At 51.3% G+C, this 20428-nt stretch overlaps 8 protein-coding genes across 8 annotated transcripts; 4 read left to right on the top strand and 4 right to left on the bottom strand.

The window, feature by feature from the left end:
- Window positions 1–676: 676 nt before the first annotated feature.
- NECHADRAFT_42828 (uncharacterized protein) lies at window positions 677–1568 on the bottom strand (the record flags this gene model as incomplete). The annotated part of the gene is made up of 2 exons (XM_003044900.1): window positions 677–1350; window positions 1400–1568. The coding sequence occupies 2 exons, from the start codon at window positions 1566–1568 to the stop codon at window positions 677–679; spliced, it is 843 nt and encodes a 280-aa protein (XP_003044946.1).
- A 2354-nt stretch (window positions 1569–3922) lies between these two features.
- Window positions 3923–4732, top strand: NECHADRAFT_82015 (uncharacterized protein; the record flags this gene model as incomplete). Its single annotated transcript, XM_003045303.1, has 3 exons — window positions 3923–4218; window positions 4267–4578; window positions 4624–4732. The coding sequence occupies 3 exons, from the start codon at window positions 3923–3925 to the stop codon at window positions 4730–4732; spliced, it is 717 nt and encodes a 238-aa protein (XP_003045349.1).
- A 2387-nt stretch (window positions 4733–7119) lies between these two features.
- Window positions 7120–8724, top strand: NECHADRAFT_82014 (uncharacterized protein; the record flags this gene model as incomplete). Its single annotated transcript, XM_003045302.1, has 1 exon — window positions 7120–8724. The coding sequence occupies one exon, from the start codon at window positions 7120–7122 to the stop codon at window positions 8722–8724; it is 1605 nt and encodes a 534-aa protein (XP_003045348.1).
- A 406-nt stretch (window positions 8725–9130) lies between these two features.
- Window positions 9131–10411, top strand: NECHADRAFT_82013 (uncharacterized protein; the record flags this gene model as incomplete). The annotated part of the gene is made up of 1 exon (XM_003045301.1): window positions 9131–10411. One exon carries the CDS (start codon window positions 9131–9133, stop codon window positions 10409–10411), a length of 1281 nt encoding a protein of 426 aa, XP_003045347.1.
- Window positions 10412–10579: 168 nt separating this feature from the next.
- NECHADRAFT_94663 (uncharacterized protein) lies at window positions 10580–12804 on the bottom strand (the record flags this gene model as incomplete). The annotated part of the gene is made up of 5 exons (XM_003044899.1): window positions 10580–11042; window positions 11089–11687; window positions 11736–12498; window positions 12551–12707; window positions 12753–12804. 5 exons carry the CDS (start codon window positions 12802–12804, stop codon window positions 10580–10582), a joined length of 2034 nt encoding a protein of 677 aa, XP_003044945.1.
- Window positions 12805–13135: 331 nt separating this feature from the next.
- NECHADRAFT_82011 (uncharacterized protein) lies at window positions 13136–14603 on the bottom strand (the record flags this gene model as incomplete). Its single annotated transcript, XM_003044898.1, has 3 exons — window positions 13136–14043; window positions 14094–14353; window positions 14407–14603. The coding sequence occupies 3 exons, from the start codon at window positions 14601–14603 to the stop codon at window positions 13136–13138; spliced, it is 1365 nt and encodes a 454-aa protein (XP_003044944.1).
- A 647-nt stretch (window positions 14604–15250) lies between these two features.
- NECHADRAFT_104862 (uncharacterized protein) lies at window positions 15251–17462 on the top strand (the record flags this gene model as incomplete). Its single annotated transcript, XM_003045300.1, has 3 exons — window positions 15251–15311; window positions 15362–16005; window positions 16075–17462. The coding sequence occupies 3 exons, from the start codon at window positions 15251–15253 to the stop codon at window positions 17401–17403; spliced, it is 2034 nt and encodes a 677-aa protein (XP_003045346.1). The 3' UTR covers window positions 17404–17462.
- Window positions 17463–17701: 239 nt separating this feature from the next.
- Window positions 17702–20003, bottom strand: NECHADRAFT_104861 (uncharacterized protein; the record flags this gene model as incomplete). Its single annotated transcript, XM_003044897.1, has 2 exons — window positions 17702–19660; window positions 19845–20003. The coding sequence occupies 2 exons, from the start codon at window positions 20001–20003 to the stop codon at window positions 17702–17704; spliced, it is 2118 nt and encodes a 705-aa protein (XP_003044943.1).
- Window positions 20004–20428: the final 425 nt, after the last annotated feature.

The following is a 20428-nucleotide window of genomic DNA, read 5'->3' as shown; positions in this document are numbered from 1 at the left end:
GCTAGGTATGTTGGGCCAGCTAGGGCGGATCTTGCGGAGTTTGATTGCGGAGTCTGGATCCGAACCCGACGACGACACCGAGCTGTTAGCAGGGCGTAGCGCCACTAGACAGCCCGATTATCCCGTTTAGACGTTCCTTTCTGGCGTTAGATTCCTTCACACATTGTTTCAAGATCGACGCAGTGCAGAGACATAAGATAGAGAAGGGGGTTTCTGATCTCCCCTGGTTTCTGACCACCCCTAGGCTGTGGATTCAATTGTTTGGCTGTCAAAGACTCCACACTTAGTTCACTGATCGAGGCCAATCGGTATACCTTACCTTTCTCCAGAGGACTTGGGGGGGTCCGAAACCCCCTTCTCTATCTTAATGGGGCTTTCTCATATTGACTGCGTACTACTGGATCTTTATAATCTGCTCGTCAAGATTGTGGCGATGATGGTTGATGGTACAGACATTTTGGGGCTTCACAGTCGAATGAAAAGAAAACATGGCACATTGTGCATATAAAGCTGTATCACTATAACAAAACAAGATGTCTAGAGATTAAGCATGTCTCAAGAACAACCCAACGTACAAGACAGTGTGTCCTAGGCTTTAAAGGCCCCTCTCCTCCATCTGACAACTACCTCCTACCCCTATATCCACGCAGACTCACCAGAGGAGACCCTACCTTATTCATTTCCTCAGCAACTCTATGTCGGCCGATGTAGTTTCCTCGCTCTTCACCCCCATCGCGGGGATGAGCTGGCTGGGGTACCACCAAAAGAAGCACGCCATAGTCAACGACATGAGCCCGGCGTCAAACACGTTCACGGACCATTCCACGCTCAACAGGTACCCGTCGTTACCCATGGCGTATTCCACCACGCGGAAGATGTTCCTTGCCATAATCATGGCCGACGTGGCGTACAGCATGTTTAGGGCCGCCTGCCATGGGACATCCTGAGTACGGCTCGAGCCGTTCGATTTGCGGAAGCGCCTGTTGAACACAGCGGCAACCACCATAAATATGCCAAAGATTATGACCTGGAAGACCAGACCGCCCACGACAATGTTTGTTCCCACGGCCGGGTTGTTGTCTTTGACCTGTGACTTGATTGCCGCACCACTCGCTTGGACGATGAAGCTGATGACGTCCCCGGCGACAAAGATGCGTGTCAGCCAGCGCAGAGGAACCAACGAGAGTGCCTCGCCGTCCACAGCACGGATGACCCTGCCAAGTGTCATGTATAGAGAAGCGGCGAAGAGGACCGGTCCGAGGAGGAGGAAGCTCGACTGGAGGACGTAGGGGATGAGTTCGCCCGTCTTATCGTAGGCTAGAGCTCTGAGGACATATCCGATGACCTCGACTAATTCCGGATCAGTGACATTGCTGCTGCCGCGGCGGAATTCACTTACAGGCACCGCCAACCACGAACGGGATGCAGAACCACATCTTATGACGGAGCATTCTCCATATGTGGCCTACCGTCAGGATGGTAAAGACGACGATGAATGTAATAGCAGCCGGCCGTGATGGGATATAGTTCCACAGGTGGTAGCCATTGTAGGTTTCCAATGTTGGCATCGTGCTTCACTGGGGCTGGGTAAATGAACGGAGGACAATGTTCAGAAAGGGGTAAGGGAGCATAAGAGAAGCGGAAGAATGTAAATAGAGAGGTCGAGACTTAAAAACCTGATGGTGCTAGAGGAGAGACAAGGCAGAGAAGTGGAGGGCACTGATCCAGACTCTTCTGCATTCCTACTCGGTCCTGGCTTATGTATAAGAAAGACACGTCCCTCAATGCCATGACGGTCTTGGCTTCGTCCCCATCTCGGCTCCCATCTCGGTGTCGGGTTCCCCTCGGACTTGGTTCGCCATCACCCTGGTAGCTGTAGAGGTGCTTCATCTGACGGAAAACTTTGTTTAAAGAAAACGAACCGCATCCACCACAAAGATTGATGTATCCGAGTTCTGGTCATCTGTCAAAGTCATATTTAACCAAACGAGTTTCGAGCGCTGACCCGGAGCCAACCTTGAAGCAAACCAAGGCTTTCTGCAGCAATACGCATTAAGCTCATCAATTCCAGCCAAGGAAAGAAATTCTCGGTCTAGACATTATAGACCTCCTTACTATCATCTAGTTAATAGTCAACGACTGTTTGATCATGCACCCAGGAGAGAAAAGTGCGCTGAAGCTCCTAAGATGAGCGTTTGTCGACTTTTTGCCAGTTGGCAGTTAACAAAATTACAGTTGGTCCATATAATCAACACGGCAGTTTGTGTGGGAAAATATACCTCTTGACTGAACATCCATCCTCAAGACATACGAAGGATGGGACAGTTGGGTCAAGAGTGTCACTCAAGACTCCACAGAGAGATGAGCATCGCAACAAAGAAATCATGGCTACTTGTGCTACTAGATAAGATTAACTACCTACCTAATGTTGAAGAAGTAATAATATGAGGATAATCTCCCAAATACGACTGTTGAACACCTTCCTCATTTAGAGGAATTATGTATCTCCTTCGATGGCACAATGAAAGGCGCTGTGCACTGGTAATAAGCTAATTATTCATGCATTATATGAATGGATTAAAGTGCATAATTTAACTCAGTTGCCCCCATGCTTATTTCGTGGGGTAAGCTACCCTGCACTTTCAAGTCAATTTGTGGCCGGTAGCCGAACCGACACCTTCATGCCGAGGTCTCTTATCTACGGGCCAGTATTAAACCAGATAACCAACCTGGCCATGTGTCTCTCCATTTTGTGACGAAATGCACTCTCAAGTTTACATCAAGACATTTTGGAGGCTCATGTAAACTGAAACCCCTGACGCAAATGCCGCTGAGCTAATGCCGCCGGTCCGGAACTCGGTGGTAACAAGCTACCACGCCGACAAGACGCCGCTCGCGTCTTTATTCCTTCGTTCAGTCCAAGCGGGGTGGTGACTGTCAGCTCGCTGCCAAGCTCTGCTGCCGTCTTGGCTTCTGCACGGGGACGATCTCAAGGCGCGCGCCTGATTACGCCGACAGGGACCCTTACGGATGCAGGATCGAGTCGGGCTGAAGCTGAGTGAGGTCATTCTTCAACGATGTCGACCTTGAGGCGTCAATAATACGATAGGATACGAAAAAAATGGGCGATGGATCAGCTCAACGTCAAGTCAACTCAAGGACCAGGTAGCTGGGAATGTGCAGTGGCGTAAGCACACGGCACCAATTGTACGACGCTTCGAAAACGGTGGAAGGATCCGAATGACGGGATAAAAAGAGGTTGATTGGAATGTATACGACGAGCGCATATGTATGCGTGGGCACGGGTGATGTTTTAATTCAAGGGGTGTTGGTGGCTTACCCGTTCCGTTGTCTGTTTTTTTTAACCTCGTTGGAATGGAATGCCTTCTTTTTTCTTGATCTTGTGTCTTGTGACGAGCTTCCATATCGAGCAGTGAACCATTCTTATCATCCGCATTCATTCTTATCAACTTGTGCCGTCACAATCTCTGGGGTTATGGACTGGGGTGGTTGGGATAAAAACACGGGATACATGCATAGATATTCCTCTAGTGGACATAATTTCAGCCCCGTCCAATCCTCGATCAGACCTTTTGCATGTGGCCCACGGCACTCATCAATCTCTCTAGCGGCTGCTCTTGGCGGGTGGCCCTCAGCTTGCCGTCCAATGCACGTGGGAGTTGTCGCATCATTCTACGGGGCCCCTTGTGATTGCTTTATCCAAGATAGCGAGCTTTAAAATGCCCATATCTGCTGTTTCTCCCCGTCCATTCTGCTGGGTTTGAAGTGTCTCCTACTTTACAGCCTCCGCTGGGGACTCTTTCACCTCCACACAGCCGCAAGCCCCTGCATGTTAAACGAATTGGCTTTTTTTTTCTACTCCAACTGACAAGGTTATTACGTCCTTGTCTAGTCCGGCGTCATGGTCAACTCGGCCGATAATATGACATGCATCCTACCGCGGCGATGGCTGCTGCTCCTCCCCACCCCGATAAAAGCCCACTCGCGGCCCTCGCCAGACAATGACCCTTTGACACCTCTGCTGCTCGAAAAGGGTTTACTTTTGTCTCCTGCATCACACGACGACGAGATGGGCTGCGCTACGCAATTCACAAAAAAGACGCTGCCCATGGCTTTGGCTCTGCCGTGGGTGGCTAGCATGCTCATGTCTTGGATCCCCTTTACCAAGATTGGCTTGTCTGAAGCGCCCACGTTTCTGTAAGTTTGATCAATCGCAGAGACGCAAATCATTACTGACTTCCTCAGCACCCTCGCCGCTGGCGTCAGCACTCTGGAGGTTCTCAGCATCATCGCCGTCTTCATCTACACCTCTCTCTCCCCAGCCGCCCTCAACGCCGAGCCCGTCGAAAACGGTCGCTCCAGCACACTGCAGGAAAAGTTCCTCCGCGCATGGTTCTGGTTCCTCTTTGTCAGCCCTCTCGTCTCGAGCATTGTCGTGGTGTTGATGGCTAGCGACATTTCTTGCGACGAGGATGAGATCTTGGATGTGCACCAACCCATCTGCAAGGTCGGAATTCGACTGATCAAGGCTACTGCCCTTTTCCGAGCTGCAATTATGTAAGTCTACACGAATTCTTCATGTTTCTTGTCTAACATTCACAGCGCCATCTTCCTGTTTGCCATGTCTTCGTGGCTGGATTCAAAATCACCCAAATCTATTGAACTTAAGAGCCCAAGGAAACCATCCAACGATACCCCCCGAGAGAGCTGAGTTAATGGCATCAATGTCTCTGTAAATCGATACCCAAATGAATTATTAGATATGTCTAGATAACGAACAAAAAAACATGATACATACCCAAAGTGCACCCGTTCGGCCTCACCGCATCTCTCCAAGAAACTCTATCTAGCCCTTGCAGTCTCACGATTCCCCTTCTTAGAATCTAGCCCCGAAAACAAAGACACTAATGCCAATAACGCCCCTCTTGTACACGTCTTCGGCAGTTGTCGTCGTCATCCGGGGGTTTTCCACAACCCGAACCGTTCCCCCACATCCCGCCTGTCGTCGTCACCACAAGGTCTGAGCGAGACATTGTCGCAAGCGGAAGAACGCATGCCAGGCAGAGACTTTAGGAAAACAAGCTGGTTTAGGACTCCCACATCTCGTGAAAAGACATCTCGCAAACTCGGGACCAATCCCGAAGCTGGGGAATCCTTTGCCAAGAAGCTGTTGGGCTCCACTGGTAAGCAGAAATGGCGTTGGAGGGAAATCAAATCACTCAGGGCCAAAGCTTTTTCAGTGTCAGCCCTGCTGGGCAGAATTACATGTTGGTAGACGATTCGTGCAGAAAGTGATGCGACTTGAGATGATCATGCGGTTAGGAGGCTTGCAACTGGCCCGAATGTGCCAATGCCTTGATGACTGCCTGGGACGGCTGCACTCATCACCGCAGATCAATATTGGTTTACTTTCTTTTGACTGGCTTTCAGGGACTTCTTGTTTTCTGCCTGTGCAGCCAACAAACAAGTATCATACGATCACAGCCAGCAGCTGAACGCCTCGGGGCAATATCCGAGCCACCCAAAGCAAGCACGAGCCCGAATATTCTCGGGGGTCCTTCGAGTACCTAACCGACCGCTATCATAAAACGGTTTCGAATCATTCTGAGCTATTGGAGTTAACATATCCATCTCTTACCTCGGCAAATCAGAGCTAGAACTAGACACTCCTAACACCAGGCCGCGTCACTACATATTCCCATTTCGACGCCATTACGTTGACCCATGTCATTCCTTCAACGGATTCGTCCTTCAAGCGCCATTCCTTCGGGCTCCTTAGCCGGGCGTAGCTTTGGCGCCTGAAGGATTTGATCTTGCCGCTGCCAAGCAAGAAAGGATTCAGGCAACCTGATATGTATCCTTGCGATGTCAAGGTTAAACGATGAACGAGATCTTCCCGAGCCGATGCCACCTAAAATAACCGCCTCGAAACTGCGCGTCTTCTTTTGATAGCCTAAAACGGTGATTTACGTGCTCAATTCTTGACCAAGAGGATGAACATCGCGTTCAAGAGCCTGCTCATTTACTTGAGCAACGTTACTATGAACTTTGCAGATTGTTTCGCGGATAGAAGTGGAATCAGAGACTTGTAGAGGACGTAAGGGATTTGGCTACGCTTTCTTATTCTCCTCATACCTACCTATAGGTGGGTATACCCAAGGGAGAACTACAGCTACAGGATGGCCCAACGGATGACCCAGCTGCGCTCGGGTTACCCCCACTCCTACCCCTTCTTCGAGCCCTTGGCCAAGCACTTGAGTTCCCAAGCTTCAATATGTGCTTAGCCTAACAGGGCGTAGTCGTGTCCCTGAGGCCGTTCACCCATGCATTCGAGCATGGGATGAGGCCCTGACATGCGTGGCCAAACTGCATCACCCCTTCCCCTAGAGCCTTTGATGACATGCCATCCTATTATTCCGGCTTATAGAATTACCCAGTCCAGTCGTTTCTCGGGGAGGCACACACGCGTCAGCTCAGTGCCCACCGCCCAGGGCCGCTTACAAAGGTGATGCACCCAACCTGGAGAAACTCAAAATGTGATCTGACAAGGAACCCCGGCTTTGCGGCACCGTTTACGCACCGATCATGATGTGATCCAACGTTCAAACTCTTTAACCCTTTAGCCAGAGAAGAAGCTTCTAATCAATTAGTGTTTGGGTAGTCTGGCCTTCTTGGCTGCGGCGCTTATCTATCCTCCGAGCCGGGTGGTGGACGAACAAGCGGTGAAACGAGCGGTACGTCAGTTGCCGAGGCAATCCAGTCTCTTCCTGAGCTAGTTCCCGTCGGATAACCTTGATTTCGCCTTGGGAACCAACGTTGGAGCGCCTCTTTTTGCGGTTGGTTATTGACTATCCTTGAATCTGCTCCTCCAGCAACCTCTGAGCAGACATAAAGATGAGCTTGAAGCTGATGAGATACTCGTAGAAATGAGTAAATAGGTAGGCTAGTCCAGCTCACCACGATATTGGCTTGTTCTACATGCTTTGTAATCATGTGGTTTAGCCTCAAGCTATTGTCCCTCCGAGTCATGTGCGACTCTACTCAATAAACACCTCATTTGACCACTATCACACACTCAGAACCTCATCCAAGTTCAACATGCCTCACAATCTGGACTTGATGTCCCTTCCAGATGAAATATTGCTAGAAATCTTTTCATTTGTCCCTAAGCATCTTCTCCTTCGTCTAAGATGCGTCAGTCGCACGTTCGCTCTCCTCACCACGCCGGGTGCGTTTCGAAGCCTCCGACTTCGGGCCTATCGCGATGAACCACAACGCTTCATACAAATTGCCACGTCCGAAAGGCTTAGAAGTCATGTTCGCGAAGTGACTTGCGATACCTGGTGTGACCCGGAGTTGAATAGAAGCGCTGTCTGGGATTTAGAAGCTGTTCAAGCTTACTCGGATTTCTTGGCCGCACTCCCTTATATCGCCTCGGTCGGGAATCTCGAGACCTTTCACTTGAGATTTGGAACCTGCCAAGAAGAGGCACGAATTATCCGAAGCACGGTTACTGAGCGTGTCTTTCCTTATCTAGCAAGGATCTCGCTTGAACAGTCTTTTGGCCGGAAAGCCCATCCATTTCATCGTCTCGATCGTCCTCTTCAACTCAAGACTCTTACAATATCCAACCTGGATGACAGCATAAATAAGAAGCTTGTCAAGTCAGAGGCATTCCAAGCTATCATCAGTTCACCATATCTCGTTGACCTCCGCCTTTACCTCGCCACCGATATCTGGAGCCTCACACGGTCTTCCAGTAACAAGTGTTCAGATCAATCCGACATGTTTGAATCACTTCCATATACCTGGCTCAGATCCTCGATTGGTGGCAACCTGCGAGTGCTTTCCCTGTACTGTCATGAACCGTGGGGATGGTTCCCAAAGATGGATTTTCGACTTGTTGGCGCCGGCGACGGAATGCCCAACCTCAAAGTACTCGCCCTTGGCAACTATACATTTAGCCACGAATGGCAAGTTGAATGGGTTGGGTCTCTGGGTATAGAGAAGCTTTACCTTGATGGCTACACCATTCTTTTCCAAACAAGCAAGTGGAGGGGAATGCTGTTGGATCAAAGTGAGACTGTGCTCCAAGGCTTCAATGGGAGGGTGCATAGCTTTTCTAATAGTGGCTACTATGTCAAGCCAGCGACACCACGATCTGGAGATATAGCCGAGGCCATTTATGGAACTCTTCGGTGGCATCATCTACTCTCGCATTGGACACAGTCTATGACCAACTTGAGAGTCTTCAAGATGGGCAAAGGATACTGGGATGACATTCCGAATGAAACCATCGATCCAAGTTACTATGAGAGACTCCATATGGCGAACGATCAAGAAGCCGCAAGTCAACCTTTTACTCATCACGGCTTTCGACACTTTGAGTATCCATCTCCAGGAACAACTGGTAGTGGCATACGGAAATACGGTACAGGCGCTTCTGGGGACGGCGAAGATATGCTCAAGTACGTGTACTGGACGGAGGAGTACACCGACTATGATGAAATGTGGGGGAGGCGAGAAGATGAGCGGAAAGATGTGACAGAGGAAGAGTGGCATAGGAAGTATGGGCAAGATGAGTGCAGGAAGCTTACAGACGAGGATACGGCGAGAGACAAGGCAGCGTTGGAAGCGGTGATTTCTGCGGTCGATGCCAGAAGAGAACACATGAACACAATAGGAACTAGATGGGAGGTGTAGAGGGAGGGTTTGTACATCATATAAGATCGAATGTGGTCTTAGACTAGAGCTGAGTATGAAGTCGTTGGTAGAGCGGTCGTCATGAGTAAAAGGTGTGCACCTACAGATACTCTAAGAATCTTAATTCCATACAGTTAAGACCAAATACATGTCTTCATAAACTGGAACAATCCCATCTCTAGACTCCAAAGTAATAGTAATGCCAAGTGGTGAACGCTCCACTCGGACAAGGTTGTTGTTCAGCTGAACTCGCCGCCTCGGCTAGTGATTCATCAAGCTTCCCCACTCGAAGCGGAGGTGAGATATTTCATCTTTCAACATCCTCAACAGCCCTATTCCCATCTTTCTAATAGCGCCCTATCGCACCTTTGTTCTCTGGAGACTTGGAACTCGATTAACTATCACCATGTTGATACGACTGGATAACCTCACTGAGCAAGCCCGGCTACTCGTCAACAGCCGGCTAGACCATCTCGACTCGTCTCTACATCAGGAAATCAACAAATCTATCCACTCCCATCCCGAAACCGCATACGAGGAATTCTTTGCTCACGATACCATCACCAAATACCTACAAAACCTCGGCTTCAAGGTGAAGAAGCACGCTTACGGTCTCAAGACCAGTTTTGAAGCTTCACTCGGCTCTGGAGGACGCCAAGTCGTCTTTTGCGCCGAATATGATGCTCTGCCAGGGATTGGACATGGCTGTGGGCATAACCTCATCGCTACGGCATCTGTCGGTGCGTTTCTTGGTGCAGCTCACGCTCTAGCAACATTGAAGATACCCGGCCGTCTTCGTCTCCTGGGAACTCCAGCTGAAGAAAACGGCTGTGGCAAGGGCAAGCTGATAGAAGCCGGTGCCTTTGATCCTCCAGAAGATGTCGCTGCTGCCATAATGGCACATGCGGTCCCTGCATCACTGATCAATTCAGACACGGGCGTAGCAGGTCTGAGGTTAATCTCGAGTCATCAATTCCGTGTTGAGTTCAGAGGCCATGCAGCACATGCAGGAGGAGAGCCATGGAACGGCGTGAATGCACTTGACGCTGCTGTGGCTGCGTATAGCAACGTATCTCTTCTTCGACAGCAGATTCATCCTGATGAACGTATCCACGGTGTTATTGAAGATGGTGGCACAATCCCTGGCGTCATTCCTGATTACACTCGGATGCACTGGAACGTGCGAAGCCCAACTATGGAACGAGGGGAGAAGCTCCTCCAGAGAGTCAAGGCTTGTTTGGAAGCTGGTGCGGCTGCAACAGGTTGCCAGATCAACTACATCTTGCAAGTTCCTAGCTTCCAACCCAATCTTGCAGCATTGCTGACAGTCTGTAGTTCCCCAACGTATATGGACCTGAGAGTCAACCAAACACTCTGCAAAACCTACGTCCAAGACATGGCACGACTTGGACAAACCGTCGCCTTGAACATGGCAGAGCCAGCAACAGCCTCGACAGACATGGGCAATGTATCCTATCTAGTGCCGAGTTTCCACGGAGCTTTTACAATCACTTCGGACCCTAGTGTGGCCATCCATAGCCCCAAGTTTGCAGAGGCGGCCAGCACGAATCATGCTCATGCCGCGGCGATAAAGACAGCCAAGGGGATGGCAATGTTGGCGATTAGAGTATTGATCGAGGAGAATGTTGCAGCTGGGGCGAGGAGAGATTTTGAGACAGATAAATAGTCTGTTAACAAGGGCATCGACCGTTCAAGGGCAACACAAGAACTGATCATCTTTGAGAAAACACCAGAAGCCAACAGTCTTGATTTTGTCCATAGACAGGCCGTGTTTCTATGCCCATCATTTCTATCCTAAACCCAAGTACTCCACAATATCAACGCCAGCCAAACCTCACCGCATGAAGCTGATCAAATCCGCCATGCCATTATCCAAAATCTCCATATTCCCAGCCCCAGTAGGATCAAAATTCAAGGCATCAAAATCAACCTCAGTATCCAAACTAGAAAAGGGACCATCAAGCCCATCAAAAACATTATTACTAGGCAAGAAATCCAACTCGGGCTGCGCGTCACCCGCATTATCAACATTCAACACTTCAAAAATGTCGCGCCCCGAGCGGCTGAGTTCTTGTCTGTATCTTTCCACGGCAGCTTCGGCTTTTTGGCTTAGCTCACCGACGATTGCCCTCAAGCTGCGGAAGGAGTCGTCTTCGATTATGCTGAGGAGCTTGTCGAATAGGTCGAGGGCTTTGACTGCTAGGTGTTGGTCGACGTGGATGGATTTGTGGCCTGGATTGAGAATCATGTTGGCGAGGATGATGATGAGTGCTGAGAAATGGGAGCAGCTGCATTGCCTGAAAAGTGTTAGCAAAGGAAGAAATTAGTTAATGGCAATCTTACCAGACAAGACACTCGGTTGGTGTCGCCTCTTGGAACAACTTCATACACCCTCGACTAATTTCAACACACTTTGTCCACCCATCAGGCAAAGGCGGCTCCTGCTCCCTCATCTTGCACTTTGGCGTTCCAAAGCCCTCATCCAAATCCTCAATAGCAGCACGACTCAACGAGCTGATCCGCTTAACCCAGTCGGCGTTGTGACTGTATATCCCATGCGTCATGACCTCTGCCAGTAGAAACGAGTGATGCATCTTGGTCATCTGCACAAGTTGACTTGGACCAACTGTCGCAGCGACGTTTTCGATGTGAAAGACGGCTGGGATGCGCTCATACCACTGATCTAGCATGGCTTGTAGGCGGAGGACCCTTCGTTTGCGTTCTGGGCCGCGGACTTTGGTAGCGCGGTTCGAGTAGAGAAGATCATAGACCTTGCCCTCAATGTAGGCGAGCTCGACACGTCTTCTGTGATAGTTGAAGTGAACCTGACCGTTCTGTGTCCATATTAAACCAGCACTGTCTGCGGGTGCAAGACTTGGTAGTGGAATATCCACGTCATCGTCAAACTGGCAGGATGGGGTGTTTGCCCTCAGACAAATGTCCTACCCATGTAAGCTGAGTCCTCGCTCCAAGGAAACCTGTCGACCTACCTTGTCGAGAGTATACGCAATCCAAAAGACCCTCGACCTCTGCTCTGCCTCAATAGCCGGAAACAACTCCCCCGCGTTGGAAGAGTGCAACTGCAGTCGATGCGCAAGCCTAACAGCAGTACCAATAATGACACTCGCAGGTTTTGGGTCACGACTATTCTGGAAAAGCATAACAATCCCAAGAAGAATCTGAACACCAAGCAAATCCTGATCGCGAGTGACAAGCTCTGAGACAACAGTCTGCGCATTCCTCAAACACACATCAGCCCTCTCGATGTGCTTCATCTGTGTCTCTCCGAGTGCGAGCTGCGGCGTGCGATACCCGAGAGCCATGACGATCTGGATAGCTGCCCACGTCGCCCGATCGCGAGATCGAGGTTGGTTATACCAGGTATGCAGCACCTTCATGAACACAGGCTGATGAAACAGTGGGATCACGGCATTAAACGTGTAAAAATAATGATCGACGATAGGCAGCACCTCGTCCAACGGTGGCAACATCAACGAGTCGGGTTCCGGTCCTTCGTAGATGCTAGGATGTATGGGGTCAAACTTCCACGAGTGGTAAGCCGAGCGCGCGATTCCAGCATGGATTTCATTTTCTGCCGAGATGGCCTCTGTGGTGTCGCTTGAATGGCTCTCTGGAGATTGCTGAGCGATTGGAGCTTGCTGTGGCTGCGCGTCTCGAGCGACTTTGAGGACAGCCTGGAGTTGGGCTTCAATACGAGCCAGCCTCGACTCCAAAGCTTCTGTGCGACTGGGGCTAATCACTGTGAGCGTTCATCAAACAATCGCTTAAAAAGAATGACACATACTCTTCCTGCTGCTGTTTCGCCCCTGCTCTCACCCTTGCGGGATTGGCCTTGCGCCGAATAATGCTCGTCCGACAGTCTGTATTGTAAAGAATACAATTCGAACAGACAGGCTTGAGCATGTCACACTTGATCTTTTTCGTAAAGCACAAATCGCAGGCTATTTCCGGTCAGTCAAGTCCACCCGCTCGATCAAAGCACTCACCTTTACGACGGTTCGACCGCGTAGGATCCGTATCTTCCGGTGAAGTCGCCATAGCTGTCATTCCGTACCAAACAATCTTTGAATGAGTAAAGAAGCAAAAGAATTTATTTACGGTGTTTAATCCCGATCTTGGCGGTTAATGAATGGGTTAGATTGTCGGCGCTGGACTGCGAGATCCTCCCATGAGCCACGCTGACAAATCCACGCCTCGCATCGCTAGCCCCTTTGATCGACGGCCCGAGGTTGCATTGAAGGAGATCTGAGGTGATCTCTTAGCACAAGGCTTAGCTGCTCGGACTTATGCTTCTCGGATTTGAAGAAAGCCGTAAAACAATTGCATTCTATACTCTATAATGTCTAACTATGTAGTCTAAACTCGATCTCTAAGCAGACTTGACAGTCCCGTAAGGAACCTGAGGTCCCGAGTACTGCACAGCCCGCACAAACTCCATCTTTCCCCCATCCTGGACAACCTTCTCAAACCAAGCTCCCATGTCAGCTCCAAAAGTCTGGAACGCCTCGGGATCACTAAGATCAAAGGGCTCAAAGCCTCGTCCGACCTGCGACAGCTGAGCCTGCGCTGCAACCATGGCAATACCGAGATCTGTCTCGATGGCCTCGACGGGCTTGATTGCGCCTTGGACGCGTGCCTCGATAATGTCGGGTACCAGACGAGGTTCTGAGATTGCTGGTCGTGCAAGAGTGACTCCGTCCACAATCTTGAGCGCATCAACCATGGCCCCAACAGATCTCATCCCACCAGCGATATAAGTCTTCATCTTATGTCCCGGATCAAGCGCCTTGGTAATAGTCGCCGCCCACTCAAGAAAGAAGCCCTCCCTCCTAGCAGTACTCTCCTTCTTCCATGCCATATCCATATGCTCATAAGTACCACCACTCAACTCGACAAAGTCAAACTCCAACTGTTCAAGCATCTCGCACAGCTCCCGCGCCTCGTCAGGCGTGACACCGCCATCCTGGAACTCGACGCTGTTGAGCTTGGCGCTAACAATAAACGTGGGCGACACGCGTGCTTTGACGGCCTTTGCAATGTCGGAGACGATGCGGAGGCGGGACTCGATTGTTTGGGGGCCGTATTCGTCGGTGCGCTTGTTGGTGGTTCGCGAGAGAAATTGAGAGATGAGGTAGCCGTGAGCAGCGTGTAGTTCGATACCGTCGAAACCAGCCTTTTCGAGATACTCTGCAGCATGAGCGAAGCCTTCGACAACTCTTGCAATTTCCTCCTTTGTAGCAGCATGAGGCTTGCCAAACGTCATTCCCATCTTGGGTTCTACACACCATTAGCCCTGTGATCGCAATAAACTGCAAAGCCACACTCACCAAGCTGAACATCAGACGCAGAGATGGCGACAGGGTTAACTCGAGCATCAACCTGTCGTCCAGGATGATTCACCTGAGCGACAAGCAGACTCCCATCAGCCTTGGCAACCTTTGCAAGCTCCTTGAACTTTTCAAAGCGCTCGCCTTCGTACTTTGCATCAATGGGAATGCCCATATCTCCACTACTGCCCATAGACTCGAGGTCAATGTCAACGTTTCCAGTGACGATGACACCAAAGTTGTTCTTGCCCTCACCCCATCTACAACATCATCAGTCTCACAAACACACACTTTTGTTTGTGTCTTTACATACCGCTTGTAGAGCTCAATCAGCTCCTTCGTAGGAATACCCCTCTCTGCGGGTGTCTTGGGACTCCACGAAGCAAGGCCCTCAGCCATGGGTCCCTTCATGAACCTATTCTTTGCGACTCTACCAGAAGGGTGAAATCGAAGCTCCTGGGCCAGAGGCTCAGGGCTCACGTCGCTGGAACTGTAACGAGGGGATGCCATTGTAATCGTAAAATTTTTGTTTGTAGGTGATTGATGGGTTGTGATGTTTGTGTGTCTTGTTTAATCTCCATCGTCGCTTCGTCTCTCGACATTTATACAAGATCGCATTGTAGAGTTTTCCTCACCGTGGAAGTTTCGTCGTCTACCATTGTCCTCCACGGCGTGTATCCCTCCTATGTCCTCCTCCATGGCACTCCGACAGCCAGAAGCTCAAGCTCCACGCAAACTCTCCACGGGCTGTTACGTCGGCGGTCCATCCCAGCCCAAATCCTCCCCGGAAGCGGAAATAACCCACGTCTTGTCTGAATCCCCGAAAGACCCCATAATTCATCGACCAGGGCCATCGCCACGGCGTTCCACGGAGGACCGGACCAACATTATTAATCCAACCCGAATATTCATCCGCTCGGCCTCCGAAACGGACGAATACTCTCATTCTATTCGCCAGAGATCATCACCACAGCCAAATCCTTCGGTAACTCGTCCGTGGTTCGGCCGTTTTGGTCAGCAACAACAGACTCCTTCTCAACACTTTACTCTCATCTTTCCCGTTCAATAGGCGGACGCAGCATCTCGCCCGTCTTACCGACCGTATCTCCTCAGCTTCACTTACACCCAAGTCCATTGTTCGGCCGAATCAATAAACAATGGGCGAACCATCGACGAAGCGGCGCAAAGTCCGTAAAGGAACACGCAGCTGCTGGGAATGTGAGCATACCAAATTAATCCTTCAGTGATATGTCACTAATTCTCTACAGGCCGTAGACGCAAGATCAAGTGTCAATTCAACAGCGACGAAGATGCAATCTGCGTGGGCTGTATCCAGCGCGAGACGACATGCATCTCGCAAGAGTACGTCCAGGAGCCTGCAGCTCCCACGCAGGACAAGCGTCTCGCGCAGCGCCTCGGACGACTCGAAATGTTGATGGAGAAGCTGGTCGACAATTCAGTCCCTGAACCTTCGCCTGCCCGAAGAGTGCATATCCCTTCGCCCTCCGATTCGGATGAACCGTCTACCTTTCGTCGCTTCACGCAACAAGCGGCTGATGTGTTTGACTCTTCAGTCGTGGATAATGCCCAGCACATGACATCTACATTAAACCATTCCGATACACCTCTGACATCCCTCCCCGATTCAACCCCCATAGTCCCCCCAATCCGCTTCCCATCCCGCCTAGCGAAAGCAAATCACATCTCCCCCCAACTACACGCCCTCTTCCCACCCCAAAGAACCCTGTACGCCATCTCCCAGCAGAGTCCCGGTGCACGCTTCGTCCTCGCAGCATTTTACTCCCAAAAAGATCAAATCGACGGAAAACCAGAACCTCTTTCATCTCTAGCCCAGATCCCAGATGTCACCAGCCATCCCGCTATCCTGGCCAAGCGGCTTCTGCAGCTGGCAGTCTGTCTTCAGCAGATGCCCGCCTTCTTCGATGGAAGCACCCTAGGTCTCAAAAAGTCCATGGCTGAGACAATGGAAGAATGGGTATCTGTTGCATCCAGGCTAGTCACATCAGACGACGACTTTGTAGGATGCCTCGAAGGTCTAGAGTGTCTCATCATCCAGAGCTTCTATCAAAGCGACGCTGGCCAATTGCGCAAGGCATGGATGACATGTCGTCGCGCTCTCAACATGGCCCAACTCATGGGAATAGATCGTCGATCAGCAAAGTCGATCCGTTCTTGCGATCCATCATTTGACCCTCGACGTCGTCCATCCCCAGGTGTAATGTGGTTCCGCATCAACTGCAACGACCGCTACCTCTCCCTCATCCTTGGTCTCCCCATTGGATCCCGCGACAACTGGTTCGCCCTGGATGATAATATTCAGTCCGATGCACCTAGCGACAAGCTCGGAAAGGTTTACGCCGACATTTCTGGTAAAATCGCCGACAGAAACGAAATGACGGGCAGCGAAGCATACGCCCTAACGCAATCAATCGACCTAGAACTTGAGAAAGCCTTCAAGATGATGGACGTCCTATGGTGGAAACTCCCGGATATGGCCATATGCTGCAACTCATCTGACACATCCGGCGACAACATGTCGGTCGTCAAGCTCCAGATCCGTCACTACTCGCTCCTCATCCTGCTCCACCTCCCATATCTTCTTCGGGACCGTGGCCAGAGACGGTACGAGTACAACCGCGCCACGTGCATGCAAGCAAGTCGCGATGTTTTGCACCGCTTTCTCGAGTACCGGACTTGTTTCACAACAGCCATCGCCGGTCGGCACGTCGATTACTCTGCCTTAGTAGCAGCCATGACACTCCTCCTGGGTTACCTAGGCTGGCGATGGCCCGGGTATGAAGCCCAGCGAGCTCAAGATCGAGAATTGGCCGAAAAGGCACAGGACAAGATGCACGAAATGGGAGCCTTGAACAACGACAGACTCTGCATCGAAGCAGCCGAAACAATCCGTCAGCTCCTCCCCATCGTCCAAAGACCTACAAACGGAGAAGAGAGAAATGTTCATCTCAACATCCCCTTCTTAGGAACTGTCAACATCAATCCGGGCCCATCACCTCCGCCATCTACAGCAGGCCTGATTCCAACGCCCACGGGCAACACAGAGGGAGGGTTACCGTCAGAAATCCCCTTCTCCTTCTCTCTCAATGAACCTTCGTTCACACCCCAGCCACCCGAGATTACCGACATTTCCACAACCTGTCCTCTCGAGAATGCAGTCCCCGACTGTGTAACTGCCGAATGGCCATGCTTCACGGCTGATCCAGAGGATTGGGCTCTGCAAGGAGTAGATACGACCTACTGGTCCATGTTAAATAGCAGCATAGCATGAAAAGATAGAGTCAGGTGGCCAAGGATCGGCGTCGTGTTTATTAGATTATGCTGTATACCCAATTTCATAAGAAAACCGTCAATCCAAGACCCGAATGTTAAGGTCGAATAATCGCAACAAAGGAACAGGCCTAGTGTGGCCAGGGGTATCTCCATGTCCAAGTATCCTTGGTATCCCTCCTGAATCAACAAACGCCACAAAAGAGATAGACACAACTCCAGTATCCAGTTAGTGATTAGGTATAACATGTGCCAGCTCGAGCATCCACGTGTCTCGGCCGCATTAGGTAGAGAGCTCTTCACTCTCGTAGGCCTTCTTCCAGGGCTTCGTGATCGATAGTTTCACTCATCACCCTGGACGGCGCGCCCTTCCGCCGTTGTGCTGTCCAGTATTTCTGGAAGCCAGGAATCGCCCCGGGTTGGTTGATACCCGGAGCCCGGTTTATCTCCTTTTCTTTCTCAGGCTTCGCAGCCGCGGTACTTGGGCCTCCCCATGGCCTCCAACCAACCCACTTGCCGAGGCTCGTAGAAGGGCTACCCTGGGGCGTGATAGAGGGAGTAGGAGAAAGAGATCGGATGGTAGGGTTAGAGACGGTTCGCGAGCCGGGAAACGCGTTGAAGGCGTTGAAGCTGTCTCGAAGCGCAACCGAACTCCGCTTGGCGCCTCCACGAGCAAGTGTGGGTTGCGCTATTACACCCGTCACAATAGCTTCAGCACCACCAAGGGGCCGAAGAGTAAGTTGACTAGGTCGTGCCTTGAGCGTGTGAATGTCGAGACCACCTGCCAGAGACATGATGGACTCATGAGAGAGTGCTCGATGGATCCGAGGACGAGGCATAAAGTCGTCCTTGGAGTCCTCGGAGCTTTCGACGATCGAACTGTCGTCGGCTGAAGGTGTAGTTCCGAGATCTGGTGTCTCCATCCGACGCATGAGCTCATCGCAATCTCCTTCGTCTTCTTCATGAATAATATCATCATTATACTGATGCCGAGGCGGAGTGCCGGGATCAAGCTGAAGAGAAGGAGCTTGAAAGCTGAGAGCCGATATCTCAGACGGACCCTTGCGGTGAGCCCGCCAGGTGGGTGACATAGGGTCGAAACTCGTAGTCGGCGACGTGGGGATATCGCTATCGGCGAAGGAAGTGTCGAACATGGAATTCCGCTGGTTCGACCGTGGGGAGCTCGGTACAGATGATGTAAACTCGGATGTTTGTTCCGACATTAGCGACCATCTCTGCTTGGGCATCGAAATGACCGAGTTGGGCTCCTTGGTGGTGATAGAGGCAATGGCGGGCATTGCCGGTCCGGGGTTTAGACTCCAACGACCCGATGATGATCTCGGGGTGGAGGTGCCTGAGCTTGGAGGGTTAAAGATGCTAGAGTTCAAGCTTGAACGCTTTCTCCTCGTCTTGCCCTTGTCAGGTTTGGCGCCCACATGGTAGTGATGATGGATATGCAGCTCTTGGGAAACTCGGGGAGTAGAGGGCATAAAGCTCTCGAGCTCAGCCTTGAGCGTCGAGGTGGAGCTGTCAGGGACAGGCTGGTGGTCGAGAAGTTGATCACGCAGAGACTGAATCTCATCGTTGGAGTTGAGCAGCATCTCCCGCAACTCAGCGATGCCCAGCTGAAGGTTGGCATTGTCCTGGAGGAGGTCACGCACGAAGTGGTTGACAACAGGGTTGCCAGGCTTCGGGTCCTGTAGCGTCTTGGATGCGGCAGCACCTTTTAGACGAGCAGCTGCCGTACTGAGCTGCTTGTCAACCTCGCGCTGACGCTCCATCCTGCCAATCACCTCGGCATGTCGCTCGCGTTCTTCACGGGCTTCTTCCTCCATCCTCTCGAGCTGATCCTGCATATCCAAGATGCCACGCTGAGCCTCCTTGAAGCGCTGAGCGTGAGACCGAGCATCTTCCCTTGTAGACCTCAGCTCCTGGTAGAGCTCATCCTGCTCCAACTCCATCAGCGACAAGTGTCGCTCCGCATCTTCGGCTCGGGCAGCAGCAGACTCTAGCCTCCGCACGGCCTGCTGGGACGAGAGGAGGCTGGCCTCGAGGGCCTTGATCTTTGTGTCGGATTCAGAAACGGTGTTGTTGAGAAACTCGAGCTGGTCAAGCAGGCTCCTGTTCTCCTCAATCTTCAAGGCATTTTCGGCCTCGAGCTCCTGCTTGTCCATTTCCAGGCGCTCTATCCGCTCGGTCAGATTGAGGCGGTCCCTCTCGGCGTCAGCCATGTACGCTTCATGCCGGGCTAGCAGGGCCTATAAATGAAGAGGTGAAAAATTAGCAAGTTTTCCAATCAAGAATGTGCAGATGCGTAAGTGTGTGTTCAGCGACAAAGGGAGGCGCTGGAACAACTGGTATGCGGCCAGACGGGAGCCAGGGAAGCAGAGCGTGATGTGATTCACACAAGGAATGCTTCGAAATTGGGGGTCGTGTGCGTACCTGACCAAGCTGAGCAGCGGTGTGGACATCCTTCTCGACAGTCTCGAGTATGTAGCAGTTCTTCTTGAGGAGGGGACATTCGACGCGGCCGCAGCAGCATGTGAGCTCCGGAGTATGCTCTGGAGTGTGCTCCGGCCGGGGGGAATCCGGCCTCTCCATGATGGCGGGAGCGAGGATGTAGATGGAGAGGCCTCAGAGTGTTGCAGATTATCTATCGTAATCGAGAGCAAGGTTCGCGAAAGGAAGCGAAAACGGCGGAAAAGGCGGCGGACGTAGCGGTAGGAAACATGATAGATTGGTGATGAATGAGTCGAAGGTCAGGAGGTTGGGTTCGAGGAGGTCAGAGCATGCTTGGTCCGCCGGTAAAGATACACGGGGACGGAACCAGGCGAGGTAAAGAGTCGAGGTTGTTGAACAACGACGAACTCGTCGAAGAAAGCCGCTTCGCTTCGCTTCGTTTGAATGGAAGCGGTGGTTGAGGCCTGAACAAAGAGGGTCTTGTCCGGACGGTTGTTGTGTGTGGCTTGGTATGTGTGGCTCGCGTGTACCTAGCTTCGGTGGATGTGGGGTCTTGTACCTGTATT

Source organism: Fusarium vanettenii (genome assembly GCF_000151355.1).
Source record: "Fusarium vanettenii 77-13-4 chromosome 6 genomic scaffold NECHAsca_20_chr6_4_0, whole genome shotgun sequence".
Classification (NCBI taxonomy): domain Eukaryota; kingdom Fungi; phylum Ascomycota; class Sordariomycetes; order Hypocreales; family Nectriaceae; genus Fusarium; species Fusarium vanettenii.
The sequence above is the reverse complement of the archived record's forward strand: the minus strand, read 5'-3'. Positions and strand labels throughout refer to the sequence as shown.